At 41.1% G+C, this 13012-nt stretch overlaps 1 protein-coding gene across 1 annotated transcript in view; it reads right to left on the bottom strand.

The window, feature by feature from the left end:
• The window catches only part of TEC (tec protein tyrosine kinase), an 81926-nt gene that overhangs the window by 28791 nt on the left and 40123 nt on the right, over positions 1–13012 (bottom strand). The window contains exons 3-4 of the mRNA XM_065404565.1: positions 1391–1495; positions 187–268 (exon numbers count right to left, since the gene is read on the bottom strand). Of these exons, the coding sequence (XP_065260637.1) occupies positions 187–268; positions 1391–1495 (187 nt within the window). The remainder of the gene's footprint in view (positions 1–186; positions 269–1390; positions 1496–13012) is intronic.

Genomic DNA, 13012 nt, shown 5'->3' with positions numbered 1-13012 from the left:
ACCGGTAAGTCCTTTAAGTTACTTTCACCCCTGAGTGTATGATATAAACCAATGCAGAATCTGTCCCAATACATATATAGGCCATTAAACAAAGAGCATACAAGTTTGTGCTTCATTTTTTCTAGTTCAAGCAATTGCCTTGCCTCTTAAAGGCTTCACATATTAACCTTAAGAAGTTGTCTTTACCTTCTTTAAGATTCCTCACCCACTGATCCCTGCTGTGTGCACTGGGCGCAAAAATGTAAAGTGTATTAGCATCATATACAATCTGAAAATAAATCAAATGAAATATAAATAACATTTATATGGCAATAATTTTAAACTTGATTCTTAGTAAATACCATCTAGTGTAAAACAAATATTTCTTGGCTAATAGGCTCAGCAAAACTAACAAATCTGTATTCATCATCCAAAATAAGTAAAATGCAAAAAGCATAAATGGTGAAAAATTAGACTTAAAAATTCTTTCACTTTTAATAATCTAAATTGCTGTTGATCGGACAAATAAGGAATTTAAAATTATATGTTATAGTCACAGTCTTTCTTTAACCATTTGCTTGGCCATTTCTTTTGTTTATTCTTCACCCTTGAGTTTTCTTTAAAAAAAAATTAACTAGTGTTGTATTGTAATCAAATGTCCATCTGTACATGTCACTTTACAACTTCTTATGATTCCATATTGCCCTAGATAACTTCTTGCACTGTCTTCTTCATCTGCATTGGCATTTTTTATCTTTCTTGCTTTCACTGGTAAAAAGTAAGCATTACTGTTAGGCAGAAGAGGCCAGATTCTCAATTATACCAGTTAAAATCCAGAGTAATTTCACTAGGATTAAAACAACGAGGAGTCCGGTGGCACCTTAAAGACTAACAGATTTATTTGGGCATAAGCTGAAGAAGTGGGTTTTTACCCACGAAAACTTATGCTCAAATAAATCTGTTAGTCTTTAAAGTGCCACCAGACTCCTCGTTGTTTTTGTGGATACAGACTAACATGGCTACCCCTCTAATACTTCACTAGGATTTACACTGTTGCAAATGAAAGAGAATCTGACCCAAAATAATTTGTTTAAACTTTTCCTTTTCCCTTCTGAGCCCTTTCCTTCCATTGTGAAATTAAATGAAGTAAACAAACTTTTTGAATTATTCCAAAACATATGTTCAATTTAAAAACCTAAATGGACCTGATTCTCCCTGACACTAGTGTCAATTGGGTTAGCTACACTGAAATTATTTAGAACAGGTGTAAGTAAGAGAAATCAGGCCCAGTATCTGAAGAAACTTCATTAAAGTCATCGGAAGCAAACTACAAGATAAATAACAAATATAAAATAACAGAGCTATGTTGAAAAACAGATTATTACATTTTAAATAAACCAAATGAACTTACCTGAAATGGATATTTATTTTGACAGGGAATAATGGCACCATCATTCTTCACAATTTCAACACACTTGATTTTTGCAATATCAACAGATCCCTTTCTGTATTTTTTCTGTTTAAAAAGAACAAGCAAAAATCCCATATGTGATCCATTGTAGAGCAAAAGAGAAATGTGCTGTAGGGTTGCAACACCAGAGATTATGTGCCTGTTGCAGGAGTGACTGAGGTTCTGTGGCTTGTGATGCACAGAAGGTCAGACTAGAGGACCATGGTGGTCCCTGGTGGCCTTAAAGTCTATGAGTCTGTAATCATGTACTCTTTAGGTCACATGACTTTTTTCATAGCCAGCTGTGTTGAAGAATATAAAATTTAAGGTTCTTTGCTTTAAATAATTTGATTCAAACTACTATAAAGAAAGCAAAGATGCACAGAGCAATTACAGTCTAGGTAGTGTCCATCTGAATATTTTTACAATCAGTGAACAGAACAGATGCAAAACTCTGTAGGTTAAACACCTGTAGTTTTATGATACTGTAATCTAAGGGCTTGTCTACATGAACATATCATTCACAGCAAATTGAAATGTAAATCTACCCCACTTTGAAACGTTAATAGATTGAAATACACTAGGCCTTTTAGTGTGTGGCAGCAGGGTTCACAGGGATACTTTGTGTGTGGTGGGCTAGTACAGAATAGATTTACATCCCAGTTTGCCATGAACTAAGTGTTGGTGTAGACAAGCTCACAGTGAAACAAAACTTCAAAGTTTTACTTTATTCTATAGCATTCTGTAAGACATTTGTTCAATAAACTCAAAGACACTAATTTCCAAGACTTCAGCTCTCCAAAGCAAGAATATATATTTATGCTTTTTTGGAAGTTGTCTCCTTACAGCAGAACTATATACCAGGAGGGTCACTCTAGAAAAAAAGAGTCTCTGGGCTTAATTCTACTACTACAGTAAATTGTGAGTAGTTAACAGAATTACACAAGTGTAAAACTGATGTAAAAGTAAGACTAGAATCTAGCCTCAGTACAAGTAGTTTAAGAAATATCTCTTATAGACCTGAGAGTATATACATATAAACCTGCAGTATCCTCAACCCTATTATGAACTGAAGAGAAAGAATTGGGCCACATGTCATTCTGGGAGGGGCAGAGATTTAGTTCTGTGTTTAGCTCATAGAGTCCTATAGCCTATAGCAGGGGTGGGCAAACTTTTTGGGCCGAGGGCCACATCTGGGTGGGGAAATCGTATGCAGGGCTGGGACAGGGGCTTGGGGTGCGGGAGGGAGTGCGGAGTGTGGGAGGGGGTGCGGTGTGCAGGAAGGGGCTCAGGGCAAGGGATTGGGGCAGAGGAGGGGTGCGGGGTATACGAGGGAGCACAGGGCAGGGGATTGGGGTGCAGGAGGGGTGCGGGATGTATGAGGAGGCTCAGGGCAGGGAGTTGGGGTGCAGGAGGGGTGCGAGGTGCAGGCAGGGGGCTTAGGGCAGGGAGTTGGGGGATGGGGTGCAGGATGGGTTCGGGCTCTGGCCCGGCGCCGCTTACCTAAAGCGGCTCTGGGGTGGCAGCGTTGCACACTGGGGCCAGGGCAGGCTTCCTGCATGCCTGCCCTGTCCCGCGCCGCTCCAGGAAGCGCTGCGGCCCCTGGGGGAGGGGGACAGAGGGCTCCACGTGCACTGCCCTTGCCGCACCTCCAGGTATCTCCCCCGAAGCTCCCATTGGCCGTGGTTCCCTGTTCCCAGCCAATGGGAGCTGCGGGGGGCGGTGCCTAGAGGCAAGGGCAACGCACGGAGCCCTCTGCCCCCCCCACCCGGGGGCCACAGGGACTTGATGCCGGCCGCTTCTGAGAGCGGCACAGGGCCCACGGGGCCACAAGGGGCAATCCCACGGGCCGCATCCAAAGCCCTGAAGGGCCGTAGTTTGCCCACCCTGGCCTATAGGAACTAGCAGCTGAAGAGCTTTCAGCACTTCCCACTACATCATGGTGTGCATGTGTCATTCATTACCATGTATCTGAGCAGGCTTGGTTTATCCAGCTCACTAATTAAAATGCTTTAAACCAGGAACTATTTTAATGTGTATCTGTGCAGCACCCACCAAAGTGGCGGTACCTGATCTATTTGGAGTCTCTAGGTGTTATAGTCATCAAAATAATACATAGTTTTTGTGATGTAACTTTGTTAAAAGAATTTTAAGTTTGCAAAGTCAAACATTCAAAAGTTATGAAATGCCAAGGGTGCCTGTGCAGTCTTAATTCAGCCCCTTTGTTCATATGCGTCATGACACAATCTTTAATTACACAGTATCACATAGATCACATAGTATTTTCTCTACAGAACCCTTGCCTCATTCAATGAATAAGTAGTTATTCAAAATATTTTTATCTTTCTCATTCAGTGTGTGGCTCCAGGCATTATTTACCACACATCATTCAAACCCTGAACCAAATGGAATATTATTAATAAAAAGCTGCGGAAAACTGCTTTTCCTGACTCAGAAGTCACCAAGAAATATGCCTAGGTGTGCATAAAGATGACAGCAATTATCAAAGAGATGGCAAATGACGGTGTGAACTGCCTAGCAGAAAGCATGCATCATTCCTCGTTTATTCTAGCCACTGATGGCAGTAATGATGCAGACATCAACAAACTGCTCCCACTCATTATTCAACATTTTGATGACAGCAAAGGTAAAGTGATCACCTTGTTGCTGTACAGGTTGGGAATTAAAGCTTTTGAATTAAAATATGGAGGCCAGGAAAATTCCTGTGTTAAACAGTTTGACTTTTGGAAGTGACACTGCTTCTGTCATGATGGTCTTGCACAAGGGTATTGCAGCATTTACTTGAGAGCAACATCGTCTGTTTTTCTTGTGGGTTGCCCATATCACCTGGTGCACATCATGGCTGAGATAAGTGTGAAGTCCCCCCCTGCCACCACAGATGAACTGATTGATATCTACTATTATGTTGACAAGAGCACCAAGCATCACTGGGAGCTCATTTTGTCTGAAGCTGTCCTACGTAGAAGTCCATAAGATACTGAAGCACACAAGCACACACCGGCTGTCACTTGGCCTATGTCTGACTCAGCTCATCCAGCAGTAAGAACTACTGACCACATTCTTCCGGCTGAAGCAGCTAAGTCCAAAGAAGTTCATTCATGCAGCACCAAGTGCAAATCTATGCCTGTCAATCTGCACCGTCCTCCTTTGCAGCAACATAAAACTGACACCGGTGCCAATAAGTTGTGTGCTAAGGTGACATGCCAACAAGACCAGACTATAAGTGACAATCTATTGAAAATCATGCAGAGCAGAGATCAGCAACATCAGCAAAAACCAATCAGGTGTAGCCGCCACCAACAGCCAGTCATCAATGTCAAAACCGTCACAGCAAAACAAGGATCATCCAAAAAGATCATCACAATAGCAAGCTTACCGAGAAGGTTGCTGATGCCAAACATGACAAATTAACTAAACTGACATTGGACGCCATCACTGTGCCAAAACAAACTGCAGAACTTGGCATTGAAAGTTTTTGTGATGATATAAGACACATTTATTTTTTCACAAACTTTATTGCCTATTTTTCGACTACAGGATCCTGATCTTTGACAAACTAAACACATCAAATGCAAAAAGAGGAATCTCTGATTCAGATACCAAGACAACAGCTGTTCAGTCTTCTGAAAGAACTTCTTGTCAAATTACCAAGCCATTAGTGATTGTAGAAGCAAAGTGAAGTAGACTACAACCTCACTTGTAATCAGAAGGATGGCAAGGATATTATGACACATGATTTTATCAGAGACAACTCATACTCTCAGCAGTCATCAAGTCCTGCTTCGCCTTCAGAGAACACCGTGAGGCTAACAGACAGAGCCTTGGAGCCATTCTTCTAGTGAGTTCATCGGTAATACCGAGAGGTGGACACATACATAGCGCAGAAACTGCCACTGCTTGATCCTATACTACAACATGCAGAAGTAGCTAACGGTGAATTCAGGATGACGGCTACATACAATGATACTGCATTCTTCGTGCAGCAGCTTCCACCTCTGCTGAAGGATCAATTACAGCAAGACACAAAGCAGGAGCAGTTTGCTCGGTACCAGGTTGATAACATGCCATCATCTGTTCTGATGTGCATCAGTTGTGATAAACAGCAGCATACCATATTGCAGATAATGGACACTATGATGTTCTGGCCTGGATAATGAAAGTAACCCTTCCAATACCTAACAGGAACTCTGACTCAGAAAGAGTATTTTCTCTCGTGCGCAAGAAACCAACTGAGCTCAGACCAAATCTTGGTGATAAAGGTTTGGAATCACTGATGATCACCAAAGTGGACATACTCGGTCAACCCTGCCACTTGAGAAATCCAGACAAGATAATCCTGTGAAAGGCCAAGCAAGCAACCTGTATGGTGCTTGCAAAGGGGTGGCCAATACCATGGTTGGACCTGGTCATCGCTATTGATGTTACTAAGTAAAAAGTTACTTCAGCTTGTATCACTTTTGTTATTACTGTGATATGCACAGAAGTGCCTCTAAAATGCATTGCAGCCTTTCAAGGCACCTACCCCAGACTCCTATCTGTATTTGGCTTTGCACCTTTGGCACTTGCCACTGGTCCAAGAAAGTTCCCTAATTTTTTTCATAAACATCCCTAAAAGTCTCAGAGCAAGGCTGGCATTTTTGAATTCTCAAGTGTCCACTAATTTTGGTTGCCCAAAATTAGGGCAACAATTGCCTGAAACAATTAGGCATTAATTTTCCATAGTGCTTAACATTTTTATAACACATATATTCAAAAGACAGTGCCTACAGACTCCAGGTGCGGTTATGAGTGCTCAGCACTTCTGCAAATCTGGCCCCAAATGTCTCACATTTGGCACCCAGAAAATGAGGAACACACAATTAGTGGCCAACTGTAAACGTTCTGATTTAAGGGGCTTGTCTAGCATAGAAACTTTGTGGCAGAGGCAGGGACAGAATCCAGTTCTCCAGGGTGTAATTAAATTTCCTTAACCATCAAACTATCCCTTCTCTTCCTGCTGTTCCCTGCCTCATTCACTACACACCTTCCAACTTCTACAAAAAATGATGCAGGGCTCATACCAAGTCTCATTTGTTGTACAACCCTGATTCATTCCCAGAGTACGATGCATCCTGTGCACTGACAGAGACAGGGGTCCAGTAAAAAAAAAATTGTTTTATCATATAATTAAATATTATGTTATGCATATGCACAAGGGGACCAAATTAAGGTTGCATGGGCAACCTCAGGTATGAATTTCCTAACTTTTGTGTGGTTGACTACCAACCTTAATGTACCGACATGTAATTTCCCAATTTAAAACAAACAAACAAAAGAAAAACTGAAATTCTGTCATATGGAACTATTTTGATCCCCCTCTTGGGTCATCAGCAGGTTTGGATCTTTGTAATTAGCATCAAAGGTTTGGATCTTTAAGTTCACTGCACAGATCTCTACCACTTGAGCTAACAGAGCAACTGGTAGTAGTAGTTTGGGGGACCACTGCTATGTGGATCTAGGGTGACCAGATAGCAAGTGTGAAAAATCGGGATGGGGTGGGGGGGTAATAGGAGCCTATATAGGAAAAAGCCCCAAATATCGGGACTGTCCCTATAAAATCGGGACATCTGGTCACCCTATGTGGATCAGGCAGTAATAGGGATGAGACACACACTGTTGCCAGAGGGTTTCACAGCTATTTGCTAATAGTAAAGGAAGGTAGAGACTCAGGACTCCTGGGTTCAATTCCAGATTCTGGAGTGGAATGTAATCTGGTAGTTACAGACACCTCTGTCCTCCGCCCCAATGCCCCCTGATTCTTGCTCCCTTCCCTTCTGCTCCTGCCCTCTTCCCCACACTCATTGTCTATATACCCCCCAGACTCCTCCCCACCCTCCCCTTTTGCTCCTGTCCAACCCCACCTGCTCCTGTCCCCCACTTTCTCCTGTCTCCTACTGCTCCTCCTTGCTTACGGTTACTGCCATCCCTCCCCCTCTGCTTCTTCCCATTCTCTAACTTCTGGAAGCCCCTTTCCTCATGTCCACATCCTCCCATTCTTCACCCCTCTGCATTCTAAATCAGGTTGGTTCCTCCTCATTGCTTGGGTGACAACAAGGGGGGCACTGAAAGGACTGGAGAGACAATTTCCCTGCTCTCAGTTCTGGTGCCCAGGACCACATTGATCCAGAGTACCATTGCAGGAAAAGTCCTGCTTAGCCCCTGCAGCCTTAGGCTGACCATTGAAGCATGCTAAGTTGATCTATGGGGATGGTTTGCACATAGGAGCTGTGAGGGGCTGAAGCATGCTCAGTGCACACAGAATCTTCTCAGAATTTAGCAGCAAAACCCTAAGTCTCTATTGAGTATGTGCAAACTGAATTTTTTCAGGGGTCCATATCTTGGCCAAATTTGGATGGTTTTTCTTGGGAACAGCAAAAGGCACCATCCCTAGCAGAGAGTCCACACCTACAGCTAAATTTCAAGTCCCTGTTCCATAGCATGGAGGGGCTACAGCATCTAAAAAAATAATTCAGTTCATTTGTTAATATGAGCAAAACAACATATTTTCCCTAATTTCATTCTCAGAAATGGCTGAAACACTTTTGCTAAAACTTTCACAACAAATTCAGCCTGAGGCAGACACCTGGCATGGAAAATTTCATCCTGAATGGTAAAAATTTGGCAAAATTATAAGCAACTGAAAACACAGTCTTTTAATGGAAAGTGTAAGGTAACCTTTACTTGAGGTGTCACTACCTGTACCACATATAATAAATGATAACTATAACAGTTATATACTCATGGAAAACCTGAAGGTCTAAAACACTCTTTTAATACCCTGTTATTTTTAGCCTGCTAGCAGTTACAAAGAAAGCAGGCAGAGAAATTTTGTCTCAAAAGTTATGCTTCAGAGGTCAGGCATCAGGAAGAATGACAGGATGTTTAAGTCCAGATAAATCTATAAATATTCTACAACAAAGATAAACAAGTTTTTTTCTCAACATTAAAAAAACGGAATTAGGCACATTAGTAATCTCAACTTTCAGTACAGAAAGGCAGATAGTGAAACTATTACTTTTTTTTTACTACAAAGCTGCCAGACTCCAGTGTCCTTTACAGTATTTAGAAATACTTTGCACTTAGCAAAACCTGGGATTTTTTTTTTAAAACCAGGAAGTTGTTTTTAACAATTCTTTATTATTTATATCAGCATCCCACCTGCCCTCTCTGTCACTGAACTGTACTGTCCGTATGAACCCATATTAGTGTGAATGACAAAAATAATTTGTTGAATCATGTAACACCTGGTACAGAAACAATCTCTGATAGATATTTTGTAATGATCCCTTTTACAGGTTTTAACTGTACTACCAGTATTTCAGCTTGACAACTGACAGACCAGTCAAATTAGAATGTTAGGGCCTGAATCTGCAAACACTATAAGTCATAGTGTTCAAAATATTATGTAATTCTGGTGAAATAAGTGGGCTAGGTTGCCCCTCTAGATCTGTGTGTGCATGACAAGGACTCTTTGCATACACATCTCTTCGCTTTGAAAGAGAAGCTTAGCCAGGGCCCTGATACCATACACCTATTCTTCTGTACCTTGCAGAGGCCTCTCTGCCCTGTTGGGTTCTCGCTAGGGGTGTTTGGGTGACCTGGGTGAGAGGCTAGAAGGATATATACTGTTTTTCTTCTCTGGCCCCATGGAAATTCCTTGAAGAAGATGATACAGCCTGGGACTGCATTATCTTTTCCAGAACTCCCTCCCTTCTGTGAACTCCTTCACACCAATCTGGCACTCAATGGATGTGCAAAAGGAATGTAAATGATATGTCAATGCAACTGCAGCAGGATAAGTATCTAACTTCAGGGGGTAAGAGAAAACTGCCTCTGCAGATAAACATCTTACCTCACTACCTGTGCCACCTATAAAAATGGTTGTGTTTCCTGATTCACCACCTTTTACCCTTTCAGCATCTAGGTTACTCAGTTTTCACATCCGCTGTGTGCCAAACCAATCGAAGTAATTTGCACTGCTTTATCACTTGACCATTATTTAATGTTTTGGAGATGATAAAAACACTGGAAAAAAATTAAATGTTGGGAATTAAATCTGAATTCCCTCCTCTCTGGCTCAAGATATTCCTTCAACAACAAGGCTTATTAATTAATGACCACCAACTTCCAAAGTGCAAGTTTGCTACTCTATTCCCCCTCAGCTTCGCAGACCACTAAACCTCTTTGTGGTGAAGTAGAAGAAAGTGACTTAATACAAATGCAGTAATTGGCTACTACACTTTATACCCCTCCCCACTTATGAAGCTCTCCTTTATAATGCTAGACTTCAGACACAGTCTCCTTAGCTCCTAGCCATGAGAACCCACTCATGAACATTCTTTTTCATACGTGACCCTCTATTACAAAAGAAATGAAATTACTCTTTTAGAACATACATAAGAACATAAGAATGGCCATACTGGGTCAGACCAAAGGTCCATCTAGCCCAGTATCCTGTCTACCGACAGTGGCCAATGCCAGGTGCCCCAGAGGGAGTGAACCTAACAGGTAATGATCAAGTGATCTCTCTCCTGCCATCCATCTCCACCCTCTGACAAACAGAGTCTAAGGACACCATTCCTTACCCATCCTGGCTAATAGCCATTAATGGACTTAACCTCCATGAATTTATCCAGTTCTCTTTTAAATGCTGTTATAGTCCTAGCCTTCACAACCTCCTCAGGTAAGGAGTTCCACAAGTTGACTGTGTGCTGTGTGAAGAAGAACTTCCTTTTATTTGTTTTAAACCTGCTGCCTATTAATTTCATTTGGTGACCCCTAGTTCTTGTATTATGGGAATAAGTAAATAACTTTTCCTTATCTACTTTCTCCACATCACTCATAATTTTATATACCTCTATCATATCCCCCCTTAGTCTCCTCTTTTCCAATCTGAAAAGTCCTAGCCTCTTTAATCTCTCCTCATATGGGACTCTCTCCAAACTCCTAATCATTTTAGTTGCCCTTCTGTGAACCTTTTCTAGTGCCAGTATATCTTTTTTGAGATGAGGAGACCACATCTGTACGCAGTATTCAAGATGTGGGCGTACCATCGATTTATATAAGGGCAATAATATATTCTCTGTCTTATTCTCTATCCCCTTTTTTAGTTAGTGCAACCCTCTAATTAGAAAACTATTTGAATAAAATCCCTTTAGAGATTGGCACAATTAATCTTATGTCCATTGAACTTTAATATTAAAACAGTAGCTTTATTTTAAAAAATTAAAGCTGCATATGGTGGTTGCTAAATGTAGAGAGCGCAATCTGTCTCCAGTTATAGCCAATGGCAAAACTCTCATTGAAGTCAGAGACAGCAGGAGTAGCCCCACAGAATAAGTCCCTTAGGGTATGTCTGCCAGCCGCCGAACTAGCGGATGGGTGTAATCGAAGTTCTGGGTTCGACTTATCGCGTCTTGTCTGGACGCGATAAGTCGAACCAGGAAGTGCTCGCCGTCGACTGCGGTACTCCAGCTAGACGAGAGGAGTACCGCGGAGTCGACGGGGGAGCCTGCCTGCCGCGTGTGGACCGAGGTAAGTTCGAACTAAGGTACTTCGAACTTCAGCTACGTTATTCACGTAGCTGAAGTTGCGTACCTTAGTTCGATTTGGGGGTTTAGTGTAGACCAAGCCTTATAAATCATTGTTCATCTAGATCTAAATGGGAAACTTACTCTTAAAACTCTGCAGAGTTAAAGACAATATTAGACACCTTTTCCTTCCCTCCTGATAAGATAATGGACTTTCTGAAAAAGAGACCTATTGTTCCATTAGTTTTTATGCAGAAGTTCCCATTAGCTTCAGGTGGGAGTTTTGATTAAAAATTAATACCATGATAAGGCCTCAGGACATGTTCTTATGCACTTCCTGAGACTCTCACACTGTAGCCCCAGGTTATAACCACGTTGGATGAAATCTTGATCCCTCTGAAATCAATGGCTTCAATGGGGCCAGAATTTAGCCCCCCTATAAGTTAAATTGGGAGCATTACCTCACGGCACCTTTGATCTCCCATTTTCTTCTGTAGTATACTATCATGCTTCCAGCCAAAAATTTTAAATCTTGACTAAACTTTGAAAGCTTTTATGAGGCTAAAGAAACTAACTGCTTTGACCACTGCATAAAACAAGAGAACAAGAATTCTAGGTCACATTGCTAATTTTCTCTCACCACAAAACTCAGCAACCTTCACCACAAAAATATCCTCCACCAGAATTCAGTCAGACCTTCTGACCTGCCTCTCTCTAGTAGAGAGAACTCAAAGCATTCATGATTTTGCTGTTTTCCTGCTTATTTTCAGTTCTTGAAAAAATGATTAGTTTAATTAAAAACTTAATTTTAAGATAACCAAAAAATCCACTAACAAAATCAGAAATTCAAAGTAATATTTATATTTTTAGATTGTCAAGTCAAATCCAGCCTATCGTGGAAGTGAGTGAAAAGTCACTGCCACCAAATGCTCATAGACCTAAGTATAATGAGTTTGTTGTTCTCAGTATGGTAACCTAATCATGGACACAAATAGGTCCAATTCATCTAGTTTTAATTCTGTCATCTTCTATACACAATAATTTCCACTTGATATTTTATCTGTATTGTACTGTTGGGGTGAGGGAAGTAAGCATTGCTGGTTAATGTTAGTCTGAGGAACTCAGCTGGGACAAACCATGCAGTTAAGCTAGTCACAAAGTTTGCCTCAGAGGTATGAGAGAATCATTAGGAATATTAATTCAAGACATAAAGTGGACTCAAAGTAACTACCATTAGTATGATAATGGTGAACTTTGTATTTTAGAGGACCCATTTGTAAATGGATAATCGCAGGGACCACTTAATATTCATTGCAGAGCTTGGTACAAGTGATGAGCTGAATGAAATTTATATTAGATTTGTAATAATTAGCAGAGCACTCAGAGGTTGGGTATGGGCACTTTTTATGGCTCTAAATAAAAAGAAAATACAAATAAATATTACTCATGCACGTTAAAAACATTGATTTTCAAAGAGTAATTTTGAATAGCAAATGTGTTTTGTAACTTGGACTTAAAAAGTCAAACAGGCATAAGGGACAGATGCTTTCTGGGACATGTGATCAGGACACACTGAACTGATTATGTGAGAGAGGGGGCTTTTTATTGCCGGGCTTTAGGCTGGACATTATTCAAAGGTTATCTAACCAAGTTTGGTGCCAGTCTAATGATGCTCTTCATGGTCTAACATTTGCTCTATATCTTACATCATAATAAGACTGTTGTACTACTGTACATATACAATATCAGAGGGGTAGCCGTGTTAGTCTGGATCTGTAAAAAGCAACAAAGAGTCCTGTGGCACCTTATAGACTAACAGATGTATTGGAGCATAAGCTTTCGTGGGTGAATACCCACTTCATCAGACGCAAGTACCCACGAAAGCTTATGCTCCAATATATCTGTTAGTCTATAAGGTGCCGCAGGACTCTTTGTTGCTTTGTACATATACAGTATCTCTGTCCAGTAAGATATAATGAGCTAAGATAATTAT

Source organism: Emys orbicularis, chromosome 5 (assembly GCF_028017835.1).
Source record: "Emys orbicularis isolate rEmyOrb1 chromosome 5, rEmyOrb1.hap1, whole genome shotgun sequence".
NCBI classification, from domain to species: domain Eukaryota; kingdom Metazoa; phylum Chordata; order Testudines; family Emydidae; genus Emys; species Emys orbicularis.
This window is presented reverse-complemented; position numbering and strand designations above follow the sequence as displayed.